Consider the following 22,027-nt stretch of genomic DNA (forward strand, 5'->3'; position numbering starts at 1 on the left):
TGGAACCTCTTAAAGCTGTACCCACACTTTTAAAATCTTAAAAATTAACGACAAATCCAACTCACCGGATCGGTTTGGACCAGCTCAACCTGGTTTGGCGATCTTGTGAATCACCTGATGCGAGGCACGGATAAATACAAAACCAGCCTCATGGAACTCGATAGCCTTTGATTAATGTTTTAATCTTCCAGCTGAGGAGGGTTCTGAGCTTATAAACAGACATAGGAAACCCCCAGAAAAAGGGAGAAGAGTGGGTCTTAGACTAGTATTTCAAACTTAAATAAGGGCAACTGTGTGGCATGAAAACTGAGTGAACTGGGATACCAGACTAGAGGATAGATCAATAGAGAAGTAGTGGCAAGGCTTTGAAGGGGATATTTCAGAATATTCAGAATAAGTATAATCCTACTAATGAAGAAAAATTCGAAGGGTGGACCTATCATTCATGGTCAAGTAATGTCAAGGAAAGCACCGAACTTAAGGAAAAAGCATATGACTGCGCAAATATGAGTGGCAAGTCAAGTGATTGGTCAGAATAGTGGTTAGCACTGCTGCCTCACAGCACCAGGGACCCAGGTTCAATTCCGGCCTCGGGTGGCTGTCTGAGTGGAGTTTGCACGTTCTCACTATGTCTGCATGGGTTTCCTCCGGGTGCTCCGGTTTCCTCCCACAATCCAAAGATGTGCAGGTTCGGTGGATTGGCTCTGCTAAAATTGCCCCTTAGTGCCAGGGATATGCAGGCTAGGCTTTTGGGTCATTGGGATAGGGTGGGGAAATAGGCTTGGGTGAAGTGTTCTTTCAGAGGGTCAGTGCAGACCTGATGGGCCGAATGGCCTCCTTCTGCCCGGTCGGAAGTCTATGGCTGCTTTGGAGTATAAAGAGTGGCAGAGAATGAATAAAGGTTAATCAGGAGAAAGAAATTAGAGTATGAGGGAAAGCTAGCTAGAAATTAAAAGCGTACTAAAGGTATTTAAAAAGGAAGAGAGTAAATAAAATGAATGCTGGTTCTCCAGAGAGTAGCAATGAGGAGTTAATGGTATATAAAAAGAAAAAGACAAAAGAACAAATATTTTGCTTCTGTCTTCACTATTGAAGATACAAAAAACATTCCAATAACAGCTGTAAATCAGGAGATGGAAGGTAGAGGGGAACTTGGTGAAATTGCAATCTTCAGGAAAGCGGGACTGAGCAAACTGATGGAGCTGCGGGTTGACAAGTCTCCGGGTCCTAAAAGACTGCACCCAATGTCTTAAAAGGGTTGGTTAATGATATAATAGATGTGTTGGTGTTAATTTTCCAAAAGGCACCAGATTCTGGAAAGATTCCATCAGACTGGAAAGTAGCAAATCTGATTCCTCTATTCAAGAAAAGAGGGAGGCAGAGAGCAGGAAACTATAGGCCAAATAGCTTGACGCCTGTTGTCGAATCAATCAATAAGGAGTTTACAGCTGGGCACTTAAAAGGCAATCGGGAAGAGTCAGCATGGTTTTGTGAAAGGGGAATCACGTCAAACCAATTTATTTCATAGATTATCATAGAATTTACAGTGCAGAAGAGGCCATTCGGCCCATCGTGTCTGCACCGGCTCTTGGAAAGAGCACCCTACCCAAGGTCAACACCGCCACCCTATCCCCATAACCCAGTAACCCCACCCAACACTAAGAGCAATTTTGGACACTAAGGGCAATTTATCATGGCCAATCCACCTAACCTGCACATCTTTGGACTGTGGGAGGAAACCGGAGCACCCGGAGGAAACGCACGCACACACGGGGAGGACGTGCAGACTCCGCACTGACAGTGACCCAAGCCGGAATCGAACCTGGGACCCTGGAGCTGTGAAGCAATTGCGCTATCCACAAGGCTACCGTGCTGCCCAGAGTTATTAGAGTTATTTGATCTCAAAATAGAGATGAGGAGGAATCTCTTCAGCCAGAGGGCGGTGAATCTGTGGAACTCTTTGCTGCAGAAGGCTGTGGAGGCCAAATCACTGAGTGTCTTTAAGGCAGATAGATAGGTTCTTGATTAATAAGGGGATCAGGGGTTACGGGGAGAACGCAGGGGAATGGGGATGAGAAAAATATCAGTCAAGGTTGAATAGTGGAGCAGACTCGATGGGTATTCTAATTATGCTCCTATGTCTTATGGTCTTAGTAGCATGCACTGTGGATAAAGGAGGGCCTGTAGATGTGTTATACTTGGAATTCCAGAAGCCATCTGATAAGGTGCCACATCAAAGGTTATTGCGGAAAATAAAATCTGATGGCATGGGGGGTAACATACCATGGCTGGGTGGCAGAAAACAGAGAGTAGGCATAAGACCATAAGACATAGGAGCGTAAGTAAGGCCATTCAGCCCATCGAGTCCACTCCACCATTCAATCATGGCTGATTTCAACTCCATTTACCCGCTCTCTCTCCATAGCCCTCAATTCCTCGAGAAATCAAGAATTTATCAACTTCTGTCTTAAAGACACTCAACGTCCTGGCCTCCGCCGCCCTCTGTGGCAATGAATTCCACAGACACACCACTCTCTGGCTGAAGAAATTTCTCCTCATCTCTGTTCTAAAGTGACTCCTTTTTATTCTAAGGCTGTGCCCCCGGGTCCTAGTCTCCCCTGCTAATGGAAACAACTTCCCTACGTCCACCCTATCTATGCCATTCATTATCTTGTAAGTTTCTATTAGATCTCCCCTCAACCTCCTAAACTCCAATGAATATAATCCCAGGATCCTCAGACGTTCATCGTATGTTAGGCCTACCATTCCTGGGATCATCCGTGTGAATCTCCGCTGGACCCGCTCCAGTGCCAGTATGTCCTTCCTGAGGTGTGGGGCCCAAAATTGCTCACAGTATTCTAAATGGGGCCTAAAGCTTTATAAAACTTCAGAAGTACATCCCTGCTTTTATATTCCAAGCCTCTTGAGATAAATGACAACATTGCATTTGCTTTCTTAATTACAGACTCAACCTGCAAGTTTACCTTTAGAGAATCCTGGACTAGGACTCCCAAGTCCCTTTGCACTTCAGCATTATGAATGTTGTCACCGTTTAGAAAATAGTCCATGCCTCTATTCTTTTTTCCAAAGTGCAAGACCTCACACTTGCCCACGTTGAATTTCATCAGCCATTTCTTGGACCACTCTCCTAAACTGTCTAAATCTTTCTGCAGCCTCCCCACCTCCTCCATACTACCTGCCCCTCCACCTATCTTTGTATCATCGGCAAACTTAGCCAGAATGCCCCCAGTCCCGTCATCTAGATCGTTAATATATAAAGAGAACAGCTGTGGCCAAAACACTGAACCCTGCGGGACACCACTCGTCACCGGTTGCCATTCCGAAAAAGAACCTTTTATCCCAACTCTCTGCCTTCTGCCTGACAGCCAATCGTCAATCCATGTTAGTACCTTGCCTCGAATATCATGGGCCCTTATTTTACTCAGCAGTCTCCCGTGAGGCACCTTATCAAAGGCCTTTTGGAAGTCAAGATAGATAACATCCATTGGCTCTCCTTGGTCTAACCTATTTGTTATCTCTTCAAAGAACTCCAACAGGTTTGTCAGGCACGACCTCCCCTTACTAAATCCATGCTGACTTGTCCTAATCCGACCCTGCACTTCCAAGAATTTAGAAATCTCATCCTTAACAATGGATTCTAGAATCTTGCCCACAACCGAGGTTAGGCTAATTGGCCTATAATTTTCCATCTTTTTCCTTGTTCCCTTCTTGAACAGGGGGGTTACAACAGCGATTTTCCAATCCTCTGGTACTTTCCCTGACTCCAGTGACTTTTGAAAGATCATAACTAACGCCTCCACTATTTCTTCAGCTATCTCCTTTAGAACTCTAGGATGTAGCCCATCTGGGCCTGGAGATTTATCAATTTTTAGACCTCTTAGTTTCTCTAGCACTTGCTCCTTTGTGATGGTTTATAAATGGGCATCCCACAGTGACGTCCCACAGGCGTATTTGCTGGGGCTTCAATTGTTGACAAATTATATCAATTACTTGGTTGGGGGGGGGGGGGGGGGGCATGGTAGCTAAATTTGCAGATGACAAAAAAGATAGGTGGGAAAATATGTTGTGAAGAGGACATAAGGAGGTTTCAAATGGATATAACGTGGGAAAATGTGAAGTTGTTCATATTGGCAGGAAGAATAAAAAAGCAGAGTATTACTTAAATGGAGAACAGCTACAGGATTTTAAGGTGCAGAGGGATCTAGCTATTCTCACGTACGAGTCACAAAAAGTGAGAATACAGGAACAGCAAGGAATTAAGATGGTGAATGGAATGCTGCGCTTTATTATGAGAAGAATCAAACATAAAAGTAAGGAAGTTGTGCTTCAGTTATACTAGGTATTGGTGAGATCATATCTTGAACACTGTGGGCGGTTATTGTCTCCTTATTTAAGGAAGGATGAAAATACATTTGAGGCGGTTCACAGGAGGTTTACTAGATTGATACCTGGAAAAGTGGGTTTGTGATAGGAGCAAAGGGTGGGTAGAGTGGCCTTGTTTTCACTGGAGTTTAGAAGAGTGAGAGGTGGCTTAGTTGAAGTATACAAGATCCTGAACAGCCTTGACGGGGCGGACATGGAAAGGATGCTTCCTCTTGTGGGTGCACCCAGAATGAGGGGGCACTGTTTTAAAATTAGGGGGGTACCACTTTCGAACAAAGATGAAAACAAATGGATTATCTCACAAGGTTGTGCAACTTTGGAACACAGCCTCCGAAGGCGGAGGTGGCGGAGGGGGGGGGGTCATTGAATATTTTTAAAAGTTGACGTAGATAAGATTCATAGAATTTACAGTGCAGAAGGAGGCCATTCGGCCCCTCGAGTCTGCACCGGCTCTTGGAAAGAGCACCCTACCCAAGGTCAACACCTCCACCCCACCCCCGTAACCCCACCTAGCCTAATGGCAATTTAACATGGCCAATCCACCTAACCTGCACATCTTTGGGCAGATTCTGGTTATGAAAGGGAATCAAATGTTATTGAGGTAGATGGGAATGTGGTGTTTGAAACACAAATAGAAGGCACTCACAGGCTCATAACCATAAGACATAGGAGCAGAAATAGGCCACTCGGCCCATTGAGTCTGCTCCGCCATTCAATCATGGCTGATATTTTCTCATTCCCAGTCTCCTGCCTTCTCCCCTTATTAATCAAGAACCGATCTATCTCTGTCTTAAAGACACTCACTAATTTGGCCTCCACAGCCTTCTGCGGTAAAGAGTTCCACAGATTCACCACCCTCTGGCTGAAGAGGTTCCTCCTCATCTCAGTTTTAAAGGATCGTCCCTTTAGTCTGAGATGCTGTCCTCTGGTTCTAGTATTTCCGACAAGTAAAAACATCCTCTCCACGTCCACTCTATCCAGGTCTCGCAGTATGCTGTAAGTTTCAATAAGATCCCCCCATATCCTTCTAAACTCCAACGAGTACATACCCAGAGTCCTCAATCGTTCCTCATACCACAAGTTCTTCATTCCAGGGATCATTGCCTTGAAAGACTCTTTGAAGAACCAATACATGCCCCTGGAAAATTAGGAGCAATTGGAAAAGATGATGAATGCTACTTTAGAAAAAGTTGTGTTGGAGCTATCAACAATGACAAAGCTACACACTGACATGCAGACTGAGAAGATAAGAACCAAAAATAAACAGTTGAAAGAACAGCTAATTATCCTTCAGCATCAGATTCAAAAACAATCTATTACCCTTGGACAACATGATAGAATAAAGAATACCTTAAGCAGCAGAATGGCAGAACAGCAGGAGAAACTCAACGAGACTCAGCTAAATTACAAAAAAACTCAAGACAAAGTGCTTAAGTTTCGCAACGAAAAGGAAAATCTGTTGAAGGCCCTCCACGTGCTACAAGGATCACTCAGGTCTGTGTTTGTCCCTTGGGGATATGAAAAAGCAAAACAAAATTAATTTAATGCCACTCTGAAATAACTGATTACTTGGCTTTCAGAGAAGATTCAGGAATGCTCACCATTCCGGGAGAAAGTCGGGAGGCACAAGAATCAGACTGTAGCACTGAAGGAAACAGTTGCAAATTTGGAAGCAACCTAGGAAAAACATTACATTCGCAAAGAGGTATGCGGAGGGGATGAAAGTCCAGAACATTGAGTGACAAGTGAAAGTAGAATTTCTCACTGAAGGTGACGTCTTTCAAAAACAGTTGGCAGCAGCGCAATTGCAGACTGTGAGCTTGAAAGTTAGCAGAGGAATTATACTCTGCCAAGGGAAAGCTGATCAGACGAGAGAATACAAGATGGTGTAGCAAACAGCTCCCTGACCTGAAACGTTGTCTGTAATCAGCCTCAGCATGGACCCGAGTACTCAAACAGCAAAGGGCATTCAGGCTTTTTTTTGTGTGGAGCAGGTATGACCATTAACTATCCAGGTCCAGGAAAGTCCCCAATGGTTAGATCAACCTACTGTACACAAAATTACCATAGCACCTCCAGTGGAAGTGGTATCAGAGAAGGATCAATAGTCTGGGAGCCTTGACCTCCACCTATGACAATGGTGCAGTCGGTAGACACACCAATCACTGGGCACGCACGGCATCTTCCAGTCAGCGTGCCCGAACCACATGGGATGCTGGAACCCAGTAGCAGTCTCGCACCATCAACAACAGAGGTGAGCGTGCTACTCTATCTTCTCTCTGCCTCAGGACTGTCCTTCCTCAGCTCCAGGGAGCTTCCTGGTGACCCAGATGGAAAAAGAAGAAAAGGCACTGCCAAGCGGGTGGATTCCATTTTCACCCACCCTGCAGGATGATCAAGATTAATAACCGTACACCGCAAAACCAGCTGGATCAACCAAACAGTGGAAGAAATAGACAAAACCATAGCCAACACCAGTCCAACCTCCAAGCCGACAACACAAACCAGAACCACTAAAGCCACCACTCTTTCAACAGAATGGCGAACGAGATGTGGAAGGATTAGAAGGCCTCCAGACACCTTGAACCTCTAACTTCAAAGAGGTGAAGGGGTGATGGGTTAGCAAGAATGTTGTTCATATTAACACTGTAAAGCAATAACTTTAGATTTTTACTAAGGGGCAACTTAAGTGTGGCCAATCCACCTACCCTGCACATCTTTGAGTTGTGGGGGCGAAACCCACGCAGACAAGGGGAGAATGTGCAAACTCCACAAGGACAGTGACCCGGGACCGGGATCGAACCCGGGTCCTCGGCGCCCAGAGGCAGCAATGCTAACCACTGTGCCACCGTACCGCCCTAGAATGGCTTAATGGTGTAACAATAAATGCACAGGACTTACAATATTGGAAGAATTGAAGTAAACTAAAGTAGCCTAGATCCGTGGGATTCAGAATTGGGGTTGGAGGTGTAGGGGTAGGATCCGGTACATACAGAACTACTGTGGGGCTGAGTACAGTACGGCCACACAGTGATGTAAGAAGGCACATGCTCCAGAGGCAAGGGACGAGTGGGCTTGTAGAAAAGACCCAAGATGAAGTCAGCTCCATACTGTACCCTCTACTGTATATATGTATATAGTTATGAGCTGTTAATAAAGACTTGCTGTTAATATACTCGAGTACAAAACCGGGCGGCACAGTGGTGCTCCAATATTGGCCTCTCGTGCATCGCCAATTTTAATCGTTCTACCACTGGCGACCATTGCCTTCCATTGGCAAGACTATAAGCTCTGCAACTCCCTCCCTAAACGTCATCACCTCTCTCTCCTCAATAAAGTTGCTCGTTAAAACCTATCCACTTTGATCAAGCCTTGTGGCGCAATTCCTAATATTTCCCTATATTGCTCGATTTGAATCTTCTTTTTTTGATCATTCTCCTGTGAAGCATCGTCAGATGTTTAACCTGTTAAAGGCACGAGAAGTTATTCCATCTTCAAAGAGATGGTCGGGCAGATACATGTTTTTGTTTTTGTCCTTGTATAATTGGTTTCGACTGAAGATCAAATGGATAGAACTTTGCCACTCTCTGGTTTCCTGGTTTCAAAAATGTTATCAATCCGTGACGTTTGTGTGAATTTGACCCACTTGCCCTGTGGCACTGCAAAACCAATAGATTTTTTTTTTTTTAAGTATTAAAACTGGTTTCAATTCTCATAACCATGCAAAGAAAGTGATCTATTTAAATCAGAGGTGCATGACGCCAGTGTTGAAGAGAAGAGGAGGCTTAAAGTTTCAACAAAGTCTCGAGACGAAAGTGGACCCCTGACGTTAGGTCAGAAAGGGTCGCCCACAACACAAGAGAGATTGGGCAGTTTAGGAATGAAATGAAATGAGGAGCCTGACATGTCGCTAAACGCAGGAAATGAAGTCTTGATTACACAGAGCAAACCCGGTTCTGCTGTTTCCCTGGCGACTGGCAATAAAGTGATTACGGACTGAATGGCTGCATGATATGAAATTAAAATGTTTCATATCGAACAATCCAAAATGAATAGGAAAGGGTTAGAGGACATGGGGGAGAAATCAATTTGGCGATGCAAGTGGTGAATGGAAATAGAGTATGAATAGGTATTGCCAGTGGGGTGTAACAGCTGTCAAACGTCCTGGAGTCCAAGAAAAAATTACAATAATAGTGATGCAGTGCGGAGGAGCTTTCAAAATCATTCCAGGGGTCACGAGAACAGTAGTCTTAGGTAGATTCCGAATTACAATTCAGTTTGGCATTTGTAATAGAGCTGGGCACCAAATCATACAGCACAGGAGTAGGCCATTCCGCCCATCATGCCTGTGGCAGCTCTCAGAATGGGCTACTCTATTAGTCCCACACTCCAATTTCCTCTTGAAACTCACGACAGAATGTGTTGCCACCGCAGTTACAGGAAGCGCATTCCAGGTCACAGAAACTCACGGCGTAAAACAATTTCTTTGCGTAACACACTCTGGTTCTTTTACCATTACTGCAAATCAGTGTCCTCGATTTGTCGACCCTCCTGTCAGTGGAAAGAGTCTCTCGATCAAAACCCTTCATTGGCTTTAAAGGCCTCAGCTAAGTCTTCCTCTGGTAAACAAGGACAGGAAGACATGGTGGCACAGCACGATGGGCCGAATGTCTTCTTTCAGTGCCAACATTTTTCCATGTTTCTAAAGACTACCAGAAGAGCACGAGACAGCATGAAACCCCATTCCTGCTCACCACTTGGCTGGGCTGCTGGGTGGACAGGAAGGAGCTGGGGACACATGGGAAATGCTCCTGTTAACAGTGGGTAGATTCTCGAAGAAACTCGGGTGGAGTTCACGGAGGTACCCACACATCACAATTCGGCAGAAAAAGGAACAGGGAGGGCGGCAAGGCGGTGCAGTGGTTAGCACTGCTGCCTCAAGGCGCCAAGGACCGGCGTTCGATCTCGGCCCCGTGTGGAGTATGCATATCCCCCCCGTGTCTGTGTGGGTTTCACCCCCGCAAATCAAAGATGTGCAGCGCAGGTGGATTGGCCACGCCAAATTGCCCCTTAATTGGAAAAACAATGAATTGGGTACTTTAAATTTAAAAAAAAGGAACAGGAGCAGAGGACTGGGAAATCATGAATGTAACTCCTCGCTTACTAAAGGGAAACAGAACTAACCCACAGAATTGTAAAGCGGATAGCTTAATGTCAGTGATAGGAAAGACACGACTCTTTGCTAAAATATTTTGCAACAAAATATCTGGAGATGGGGGGATAAAGAGAAAATACTGAAAACACTCAGCAGGTCAGGCAGCATCTCTGGAGAGAGTAACAGAGTTAATTGGTCGATGACTCTTTCTAGCTCTAATACAAGATGAGAAATGCAACAGGTTGTAAGCAAGTACAGAAGCAGGAGAGCAACAAAGGGGAGGTCTGTGATAAGGTAGAACAAGAGTGCAACGTGGGGAGTTTCCTCTGCTGTGTTTTTTGCTTCCCTAATGAGCTTTTTCCTTTGATTGCTTATATTACGCTTTGACAAATATTCTCATTTAAGGTTTGGTTATAAACTAAAGGAAACGAGTACAATGCAATGTTTGCTTTTATCAGCAAATGTGCGCAATGGAGTTTCTTACAAAAAAAACTGTAAATGCTGAGAAACCTGAGGTTGCTACATCACATCCTAGTGAGGTTTACAACTCCGACCTTACCCATTGAAATAAATCTCACCTCACTCTGATCCGTTGTTTCAATTTTCAAACATATGTTCTAAAGGCATGTGCTGTTTCGACATTGTGACAGAGCGCCAACAACTTTGATTTCAATAGCACCTCAAATGCAGTAATAGCCAACTCTTCACACTCTCGCTATGTTGGATCTCTGCATGATCCATTGACAAACATGAAACTACATCTGAAAAAAAAAATCACTTCGCCTGACACTATCCTGTGCTGCAGATGAATGTGAGATTTACTATCAAAGTGAAGCTGTGCTTCAATACAGTCTAATTGTCTCAATGTACCATTAAGTCACACAAAAACAATAGCTCGCATTCTTTTGGCAGCTTTAACATATAAAAAGATCCCAAGGCTTTTCACAGATGTGTGATCAGACACTGAACCACGCCAAGACATAGAAAGGCAGGTGACTACATGTTTGGTCAAACAGGTACGTTTTGTGGTGCGCCTTAAACAAGGGGAGAGCTTCGGAGACAACAGAAAGCGTCTGTAAACACATGAGGGGCATAACCAACACTTTACAGGAACATTCATGTTTGGGAAAAGGCCACACAAAGTACACTCAGATTGTGTGATAAAGGCAGAGTTCCAACCCAATCAGCCTTCATTTTAAATCCCCGTTAAAGGGAGCATTAGAACCTCAGCAATGGGAGCGAGATGTTGACCCATCTCCTTGTGTTTATCATTTTGCTTTCCTTTTAAAGAGAAGGATAATAGACAATTGGGTAAAGCAGTAAAGTATCATTTGCAAAGCAGAGAAAGTACAAGCCACAGAGGGAAAGGAGATATGAGAAATGGCAATTTGCACAAAGGCGGAGGCAGAAAGTTGTATAAAAGGCAAAGAGCGAAATATGCCATACATAGAGGGGCAGAGGGGAAGCAAAATAACAGACAGGGAATTAATGGTAACACACACGCACAGCTGCAACAGGGAAGGGAATTTGTACTCTTCAGGAACTAATAAAAAATCAAGTTATAATTGCAAACATTGGTCTGAATTCTACAGGCAATGACGAAGTGATGCTGCTAATCTCGAACAACACTGCCCACAAAGATCGAGCGATCTATAGGTTATGGATTTCCCCTCTCCCAAATTTGGCGTCAAGTCAGGATGATCTCAAGGTATGTATCAGGTGGGGCATGCAGCCAATCACATTGAAGTATTTGCATAGGCCACAAACCAGAAAATGAAATGCATCCATCACCATTCACTTTCGATTAACATTTTACAGGGAGCAAAGCAAATTATCGGAACATACACATGGGATTAAGGCAGAGGTTGAAATATCAGAAACAAATTTATTTAAAAACAAATAAAAATGTGACATTTTTTAAATCATCATTTGACACACCACAAATATGTAATTAGTTTTCAAGGTCAATGAGGTTGTTCAGTAGACGTTATAGGCTTGGAATGGTCATTTGGAACCCAGTTACACCTCATTCTGCACCATCCAACTTTTTCAAGAGTTTTTAATGGCGTGAAAAGGGCAATTTCTCATCAGTTCAGTGATTTCTAATTAATTGCAGTGTGAGAAACCTCAACACCTCCTACTGAATGTAATAATAACCCCACCTGGCAGCACGGTGGTGCAGTGGGTTAGACCTGCTGCCTCACGGCACCGAGGTCCCAGGTTCGATCCCGGCTCTGGGTCACTGTCCGTGTGGAGTTTGCACATTCTCCCAGTGTCTGCGTGGGTTTCGCCCCCACAACCCAAAAGATGTGCAGGCTAGACGGATTGGCCGCGCTAAATTGCTCCTTAATTGGAAAAAAATGAATTGGATACTCTAAATTTATTTTAAAAATATCTTATAATAACCCCACCCGGGGAGAGGACACCAGAGGAGATTGTCTCCCTGAACGTCGAGTAAACCTTCGATTGAGTAGAGTGGAGGTACCTCATGGAGTTACTTGAACGGTTTGGGCTTGGAGAAGGGTTCACCGTGTGGGTGAAGCTCCTGTACCGCGTTCCTATGGTGAATGTACAGCCGAATGCCACCAGCTCCAAATACTTTTGGCTGCATAGGAAGACGATGCAGGGATGCCCGCTTTCCCCGCTCCTGTTCGTACTGGCAATCGAACCGCTGGCCATCGACCTTATTTCGGCAGAGTGATGGACGGGCGTTCAGAGAGGGGGTAGAGAGCACAGGCTCTCACTCTATGTGGATGACCTGCTCCTCTACGTGTCGAACCCTCCAGCCAGTATGGGAAAGATAACTGGACTCCTTAGGGGGTTCGGTGCCTTCTCGGTTACAAACTCAAACTGGGAAAGAGCAAAATCTCCCCAGTGAACCTCTGAGAGGGAGGAGTGGAGCTGGAAGAACTACCGTTTAAAGTGATCCAAACCAAGTTCAGGTACCTGGGGATCCAACTGGCCCACACCTGGACAAGGCTCCACAAATGGAAGCTCTCCAGCCTGATGGAGGAAGTGAAGGAGGACTTACAAAACTGAGACTCACTCACTCCCTCTTTCGCCAGCAGGAAGGGTACAGACGGTCAAAATGAACGTGCTGCTTAGGTTCCTCAGGTCCCTCCTGATCGTACGTGGAGAGGGTGAGGGGGTGGCTAACGGAACCGGAGGCGGACTGGGTCCGAATGGAGGAGGCCTCCTGCATGGGGACGTCTCCCTGAGCGCTCGCCACCGCACCACTCCCGGCCACCCCACACACATACTCCAGGAGCCCAGTGGTAGTGGCCACACTAAGGGTATGGAACCAGTTCAGACACCATTTCAAACTTGCCGAGGTGTCCATAGCGGACATGGAGGGAGGGCAGACGGACACTGAGAACAGAGGACATGTACGTGGCCAATAGACTGCCGACCATGGGGGAACTCTTAGAGAGGCTGCAACACCCGAAATGGGATGAGATCAGATACCTGCAGCTGCGCAACTTCCTCCGCAAGGAGATAAAATCGTTCCCCCCAGAGACCCGGACACACATTTCGGACACAATGGTAGGGCTGGACTGGTTAGGGCTGGACTGGTTAGGGCTGGACAGGACTGGTTAGGGCTGGACTGGTTAGGGGACAACAAACGTGGAAACATCTACGGGCAACTCGTAGAAAAGAACAGGACCCCATTGGTTGAGACCAGTCGGAAATGGAGGGAGGAGCTGGGCATGGAGACAGGGGGAAGACTCTGGATCGAGGCGCTGCACAGGATCAACTCCACCTCCTCCTGCACTGGACTAAGCCTGATGCAGCTCAAGGTGGTGCACAAAGCACACCTTACTGAGACACGCAGGAGCGGGTTCTTCCCGGAGGTGGAGGATAAGTGCCAGCGCTGTCAGGGGGGGGCCGGCCAACCACACCCACATGTTCTAGTTCTAGTCCTGTCCCAGAGTCAGGGAGTTCTGGGCGGCCTTTTTCGAGGCCACATCCAAGGTTGTGAGGGTCGAGGTGGAGCCATACTCATCTGTGGCGATCTTCGGGGTGTCAGAGAGCCCAGAGCCCTGGCCTTCACCTCACTGATAACCCGGCAGAGACTTCTGCTAGACTTGAAGTCGGTAAGGCCACACAGGGCTTCGGAGTCCGGCCGAATTCCTGAAACTGGGAAAAATAAAATTCTTGATAAGCGGGTCCGAGGAGAGATTCCATGATACGTGGAAGTTGTTCACAAACATCTTTGCAGACCTGTTCTCAATCAGCAACCAACTGGGGGTGGGGGGTTGCAAATAGGAAGAGGGAGCGGGGAGGGATAGGAAGGGGGGCATGGAGCACGGCCTGGATGAAAGGGAGCTCGTGTATAGCAGAGAATAACCGGAGAGGAAGACCATTCGGAGAAGGAGACATGGATCCCTCCCACACGGGTCAAACTGGGGAGGTGGACAATCCTAACCTCCCTCAGGATACCCCCCACCACCCCACCAAACAAATGTAATTAGAAACAATGTAAAGAGTCCTGGCAGTAATTGTAAATGAATCTGTAAAGGTGTGTTTAATTCTTAATACTAAACGTTAAAAACCCCAATAAGACCACTTAAAAAATCTATCTGGCACACACTAATGTAAATAATGTAAGGAAATGATAGTTCTGGGACTACTGTCACAGACGTGGTGGCAGCTTGTGATACGTGCGTTGTTGTTGTTATTGTTTTGGTATTATTACTGATTTTATATTGTTCTGCAAAGTTTTGATATAAAGTGCAAAAATTCCAATTAAAATATTTTCAAAAAAAAAAATAAAAAAATGTCAATGTCATTACCACCACAAAACCCGGGCCAGTGCACACTGTTAGACTACAGAATTCCAGCTTTACCTACACAATTCTTCTTCTCTTCAATATTTCTCCATACCTCTCGTGAAGGTGAAAACTCATGCTGGGGAACGGTTGAATGGGCACATGCAGCACTCGACACTCGACTAACTTGTTCAAGTGATCAAAGCTCTATGTGCCGGCTGATGTGTTAGGCAGGTCGGTTCGGTGTGGACTGCACTTGATGCAGCGATGCGAGAAACAGACCTCTAACACTGTAGAAGATCCAACACGGTTTTATTGAACGGTAGAACTAATATACATATTCAGCTGTGGGTTGACACTATACTGAACTGACTGGAGACCTTGTACTAGCCTGACCAGACTTACTAGCTACCGCATGGTGTTTGCACTGTGCTAGCTCGTGGACTCTGACTGTCTCAGTGGCTGGGTCCCGAGAGAGCGGGAAACCTAGTGCCCTCTGGCTTTATAGTGGTGGTGTCCTGTCTGGTGATTGGCTGCACTGTGCTGTGTGCTTACTGGTCATCCTGCCTGTCTGCACTTCATTATATACATGCGTGGATATCATGACACCGGCCAAGCATGCAAAGAAATGCAAATTAGATGACAATGGCTCTGCCTCCATAAAATCAGGCACGCACTCAACAAAACCAATCCAGTGCAAATTGTAAGCAGTGATAATGTGAGTGGAAACTGGAAAAGGGGACAACCCACAAAGAACCTAGAAAAATACGCACTTCAGTCAAAACATGTAATGCTGAGGAATTGCTACAGGCAATTGATTTTAAAAGCATAGACATGATACTAGTGGACCCATGAGGTATTTCTAATACAGCAACACCTGGAGAGTTACTCTTGTTTCCTTTACAAATTCACCAGCGCAAACAATACAGCAAACTTATCACCAGCCATCCACCAAGTTATTAAATGTGAATATTGATCGCATAAAACAACAAACTCTCCAGGGTAAAGTAGGTATATCAGAAATGTATCGTGGCAACCTCGATAAAATAATGATCGGGTTTCAAGAAAAGCAAGACTTTACAAATGCTCGGTGTGCTGCTTTTGTATCTCGCAGCCATATGGAGACCAGGTTTGGTTTCTCTGGCCAAAGTTTCCGCCCTTCTGCCTGCAATATGGAATTACACACACAAGTGGCCCATGTTCGTTTGTGCGACTTTAAAAAAAAATTTAGAGTATCCAATTCATTTTTTCTAATTAAGGGGCAATTTAGCGTGGCCAATCCACCTAACCTGCACATCTTTGGGTTGTGGGGGCGAAACCCACGCAGACACGGGGAGAATGTGAAAACTCCACACGGACAGAGACCCAGGGCCGGGATCGAACCTGGGACCTCGGCGCCGTGAGGCAGCAGGGCTAACCCACTGCGCCACCGTGCTGCCCTCGTTTGTGAGTCTTGGGGGAGTGTCAGCAGATCATTCAACCTCAGAGAGCACCGTCCCAGAGAACAAATACAGCACCACCCTGGTCGCCAACAATCGTACGCAGAAAGCCTTGCCAATTTCCTCCTTCCCGACCCAACCTATTTGCCTTTAGAGAACGCCTTCGACCGCGTAAAAACGTCCCAAGGCATCTCACAACTCTGACGAAGAGTCATGCGGACTCTAAACGTTAACTCTTGTTTCTCTCTCCCCAGAAGCTGCCAGACCTGCTGAGCTTTTTCTGTATTTTCCACTTTTATTTCAGATTCCCAGCATCCGCCGTGTTTTCTTTTACCTCACAGGTGTGTTATCTGTCAAACTCTGATACCCAGACACACACAAGGAGACGTACGACAGGTGAGCAAAAAGCTTGGTCAAAAAGGAAGATTTTAACAAGCATCTTTGATGGGAGGTGTGAAGACGGAGAGGTCAGGAGGGGAATGCCAGAGTCCAGGGGCTCGGCAGATGAGTGCAGAACCGCCAATGGTGGTCCCAATAAAAATTGGAAATCTGCAGCAGGTCAGAACTGGGAGAGCACAGAGATATTGGGAGGTTCATGGGGCTGGAGGAGATTGCAGAGGCGGGGAGGGGCAACGGCCACGAGGTTTGAACACAAGAACGGAGTTTTTACAATGTGAAACGATGGCGCAGTGTGAACCAATGTGGGTCAGCGAGCACAAGGGGAGAAGAACGAGTGGGACTTGGCGCAAGTTAGAACACAGGTACAGAGGCCATTTGCACAGCCCATAGAGTTGACCTGCCGAGGTGAGCTAGGTCTGGGATCAAACCTGAACCGTTTCTGGTCTACATTTAAAAACTATTCACTGGACAAACTCGTTGAGCCATTGACGGTGCCCCACACACCTGATTACAAATCATTGGATCCTTGCTGCAGAATCCTGAATGATGGAACAAAATATTTTAAATGCACCTTGCTTGAAGGAAAGTGGACCTCCAAGTGCTTTGCATGCTGTGGAACAGTTGCTTATGCACCATGTTATTCTAGTAATTGCGGCCTGGTAAACATCATAATATTTTTCAATATTGCGTACAAGCACAGTTCCGTAAACAATTGCTTCATTTCCTCTCTTCAATTTCAGAATTGCAGGGTAAGTTTTTTCTGTCTGTTTAGAATTCTGCAAAGAGTGAGACCGTTTTCTATTGTTCTGAATGCCATACTTTGTGATTGGGTTGGAATAACGTCCATGATTTCTACCCCATCAGCCCCCCAAACATTCTCGCCGTTGCCTTTTCTGAGGGAATTTCAATGTTTTTTAGTGAAACGGGCCTTCGACAATGAAACTCACAATTCGCGTTTGGATGGAAAATCAAACAAAGAAAAGTGGCGTTAAGTCTAACAATGAAGCAACTGTCAATCATCCAGAACCATTTCCTGAAGGTGCCATGTGTTTATTACTGCTGTAGTTATGGTCAAGAATTACGCGCTGCTTAACAATTTCAATCTTATGAAAATTATTGTGTTGCAAAAACCCAAACATTTCTGGGCTGATTCCCACCCGGGATTTGAGTGTATACTAAAGACAGACCATGCACGATTCTTCACGGAGCATGTTGGAGAGAGGATTGATAACAATCCCACACTCTTGCACCGAGCCGGAAAGTGACTCTGGCATCACATCCAATGGTTCCCTAAAAAAGACAACTTCCTGAAAGCTTCACTTTCCATTTATCAATTTCATCGTGTTGCCCTGATTAATAAAAGTAAAAGCTTATGATCGTTAATATCTAAATGCATTCATTTCCGTGCGATCTTTGTAGTTATTTCAGGCATGCATCAGTGTCACTTAATTATAAACCTGGAAAATATAACTGCATTAATACTTTATAAATTTGTGTTTTTTTATTTACATAAACGTAAGAGAATGCAATTCAATTTTTCTATACTAAAAATACTGATCTAATGAACAACGTGGAGCTGACAATACACTGATATTTACTGCACACAAGGGTTAGTGCTGTGCGACTTCAAAGAGTTTACTCAATGTTTTGGTAACCATACATTTTGTTTACCAACTGGAGAAGTTTCCAGCATGCATACGGCGTGTGAGCTACATACAACGCCATGCCAATATTGGTGCTATACCAAGGATAGGGCTACAATATTTGAAACAAAATTCCCTGGCTTGCGGGATCATGCCTATAGACGGGAGAATAATTTTTTTTCTTATCTTCCTTGAAAAATCTTCGACGCCGCTGATGTCGAAAGACATGCTGTGGATGCGGAGATTGTACCTTCTGGTTCCAAGATCACTTGTAAGCTGATCACTTGTGGCAGAATCCAAACTAGGGGCCATAAGTATCAGATTGCCACTAATGGGGTGGGAGATAACTTTCCCCAGAGGTGAGCTTGAAGACAGCGGGCATTTGATTAGGCGAGAGAATGCCACGCGAGGATCCCGCCACTTCTCCCCTCCACCCAATTCAGTCCGTGGCTAGGAGACTCGTGGACCACCTCCTCGCCTGGATGTCAAGCGAGGCCCGTAAGTGGCAACTTAATAGGGCCTCGTGTTGCTGTCGTTGGTATTCGACCAGTGGTGTGAGGGGGAAGTGGGGGACATCAGCACGCAGGAAGTCTGAAAAGCAAACCTGACATTGTCCCCGGTGGGAGGAAATGGGGGGGGGGGGGGCGGGGTGCGTGCGCTCTTCGTTCAAAGGTACCAGCAGCCTGATCCAGGGTGTACTCAATCCTCGCGAGACCCCACGCCAGCCGCCTCATTCGATGACATCCCCCGAAAGAGGCAACTTGATGCTCCCACTGGTTCTCTAGCGGGCGGGTAAGATCACCGTCACAAACATCAAATTCTGCACATAAATACAATCAGGAATTCAAGAGAAACCCAGAGTGGTGAGAATGTGGATCTTGCTTCCTCAGGGAGTGGCAGAGACGCATAGTATAGGTACATTTTTAAAAGTAAGGTGAGTAATCACCAGGCAGAAAAGAAGAGAAGGATATGTTGCTGGGTGAGATTAAGGGTCAGGATGTGACCTTCATATAATTTACAGTGCAGAAGGAGACCATTCGGCCCATCGAGTCTGCACCGGCTCTTGGAAAGAGCGCCCCACCCAAGGTCAACACCTGTACCCTATCCCCATAACCCAGCAACCCCATCCAACACTAAGGGCAATTTTGGACACAAAGGGCAATTTATCACGGCCAATCCACCTAACCTGCACATCTTTGGACTGTGGGAGGAAACCCACGCACACACGGGGAGGATGTGCAGACTCCGCACAGACAGTGACCCAAGCCGGGAATCGAACCCGAGACCCTGGAGCTGTGAAGCAATTGTGCTATCCACAATGCTACCGTGCTGCCCCTTTTTCGAGGGATGACTTTCAATAGATCGCAGCGAGATAGCTGCTCTGCTACGTACGAAACCCGGAGCCAGAATCAGGTCGTCTGCGAATATTTTAGCACCAGGTTCCCCATGAACATTGTGTGCGTTTATAGAGAGAGGAGGCGCCCATCCGGCCGCGCTCCAGTCAAGTATCGGGTGGCACTCCTCACCGACCGGAGTCGGCTATCCCAGGCCTGTGTGGAGTATATACATCTGCATGAACAAGCTGGGCCAACTGGCCTGTTTGTGTGTTGTAACAACCTGCTAACCAATATGCCAGCCATTTAACCATTCCACAGCACTCATTATACCCTTGAACTATATTTATTTTCAAGTCAGGAAATGAGAGTTGGCATATTGGGAAACTTTGAAAATCAATCTTACAGGGAACAGTTCAAGGGTGTATTGAATCATCAACAGCTAATCATTACTGCATTTATTCCATGTGAGGAAGCTATTATACACAGGCAGCAGACATTTGAATAAATTAGTTATTTATCACAAGTAAAGCAGACTCAAAAATATTCAGCCATCAGTGCGATATTCTACTTAAAAGCAAGTGCGAACGGGATAATCTACCCTCATCCACCTCCAATTTACATAGAATCACTTCAAATTTCAAGCACAGAAATGTGTCATTCAATGAATCATGCCAATACTTACCCTCAGCACGATCCTCCATAATTCATCTCGCCCTATCATCAAATCTTTCTATTTCTTTCTCCTTCACAATTCAGGCACCAGAGTTAATAAGTGAAAAATAGCTTAATCTTGGAGATTATTACAGTCCTGAAGACTTAGATTATGCCCGTTTGCTAAAATTATTCCCCACTCCAATGTGCAACGAAGAACGGAATTTAATCTCTCCTCCATTGGAATTGCTCCTAAACTTCACTCTAGCTGTTTGAATGCAGAAGCATGTTCATAATGCACAACTCATGCTCACCAACGATTCCTCACCTTGTAGATTTTTCAAGAAATCTCTGGGCCTTCACTAGCGAAGCAACGTAAATGGATCCAGCAGTAGCCAACAGCTCCTCGTGCTCTCCATCTGACAGTATACGTCCTGTTGGGAAGGGTTTTACATAAAATTACAAGAATGTGCAGCCAGAAAAAGGCCATTTGATCTGACTGATTGATGCCAGCATTCCACAGTAGTCTCCTCACACCCTGCCATCGAACCCTATCTGCATAAACCTTCTCCCTCATGTGTTCATACTGCAGACCGCCACAACCGGTCAACAGCAGGCGCCATCTCCCTGGCCCTACACTCATCCCTGGAGCATCCTGACAACCAGGACTCCCACATCAGACTCCTATTTATTGACTACAGCTCCGCCTTCAATACCATAATCCCAGCCAAGCTCATTTCAAAGCTCCAAAACCGAGGACTTGGCTCCTCCCTCTGCAACCGGATCCTCGACTTTCTGACCCATAGACCACAATCAGTAAGAATGAACACCAGCACCTCCTCCACAATTGTCCTCAATACCGGGGCCCCGCAAGGCTGCGTACTTACCCCCCCCTCCCCCACACAGTATTCCCTCCACACACACAACTGCATGGCAAAATTTGGATCCAACTCCATCTACACGAGCGTAGTGGGTCAGATCGCAAAATATATTGAGTCACAATACAGGAGGGAGATAGAGAACTTAGTGGAGTGGTGCAGCGACAACCATCTCTCTCGCAGCATCAGCAAAACTAGGGAGCTAGTCATTGACTTCAGGAAGCGAAGTATCATACATATCCCTGTTTGCATCAATAGTGCCGAGGTACAGATAGTTGACAACTTCAAATTCACAACAATCTGTCCCAGTCCATTGACGTTGACGCTATGACCAAGAAAGCCAACAGCACAGATACTTCCTCAGGAAACTCGGCATGTCCACACTGACTCTTACCAACTTTTACAGGTGCACCATAGAAAGCATCCTATCTGGCTGCATCACAGCCTGGTATAGCAACTTCACAGCCCAAGACCATAAGAAACTACAGAGAGTCATGAACACAGCCCAGTCCATCGCCCGAACCTGCCTCCCATCCACTGACTCTGTCTATACCTCCCGCTGCCCTGGGAAAGTGGGCAGCATAATCAAAGACTCCTCCTACCCGGGTTATTCCCTCTTCCAACCTCTTCCATCGGGCAGGAGATACAGAAGTCTGAGAACACGCACGAACAGGTTCAAAAACAGCTTCTTCCCTGCTGTTACCAGACTCCTTAATGACCCTCTTATGGACTGAACTGATCTCTTAACACATCTTCTCTCCTGAGTAATACTACACTCTGTATGCTTCACCCGATGTCTATGTATTTACATTTTGTATTTATTTATTTTTTAAAAAATATTTTTTATTCTCCTCCTTTTTCACATTTTCTCCCAAATTTACACCCACCAACAATAAACAATACTCAGTAACAAATATGTCAATCCCCATATCAATAACGATGATCCCATCCTCCCACCAAACCCCAAACATTAGCCCGCCTGTTCACACAAACAAATGGCAAAAGGTTATTAGGGATCACTCAGTCGCCATTAACACACACAGCCCCCCTCACCCCAACCCTCCCACCCACCCGCCCCAACTAATGTTCGATGTTATCCAGTTCTTGAAAGTGCATGATGAATAATGCCCATGAATTGTAGAACCCCTCCATCCTTCCCCTCAGTTCAAACTTAACCTTCTCAAGAGTCAAGAATTCCAACAGGTCCCCCCGCCACGCCAGGGCACTGGGTGGAGAAGTTGCTCTCAAACCCATCAGGATCCGCCTTCGGGCGATCAACGAGGCGAAGGCTACAACATCTGCCTCCGCACCCGTTTCCAACCCAGCTGGTCCGACACCCTGAATATGGCCTC

General features: G+C 45.8%; 1 protein-coding gene across 3 annotated transcripts in view; it reads right to left on the minus strand.

Annotated features, from left to right (window-relative positions):
* pcca (propionyl-CoA carboxylase subunit alpha) overlaps positions 1–22,027 on the minus strand; it is a 451,487-nt gene that overhangs the window by 192,378 nt on the left and 237,082 nt on the right. For all 3 annotated transcript variants that reach the window (XM_072476058.1, XM_072476057.1, XM_072476056.1), the window contains one exon: positions 20,126–20,231. In XM_072476058.1, the coding sequence (XP_072332159.1) occupies positions 20,126–20,231 (106 nt within the window). The remainder of the gene's footprint in view (positions 1–20,125; positions 20,232–22,027) is intronic.

Source organism: Scyliorhinus torazame, chromosome 15 (genome assembly GCF_047496885.1).
Source record: "Scyliorhinus torazame isolate Kashiwa2021f chromosome 15, sScyTor2.1, whole genome shotgun sequence".
Lineage (NCBI taxonomy): Eukaryota > Metazoa > Chordata > Chondrichthyes > Carcharhiniformes > Scyliorhinidae > Scyliorhinus > Scyliorhinus torazame.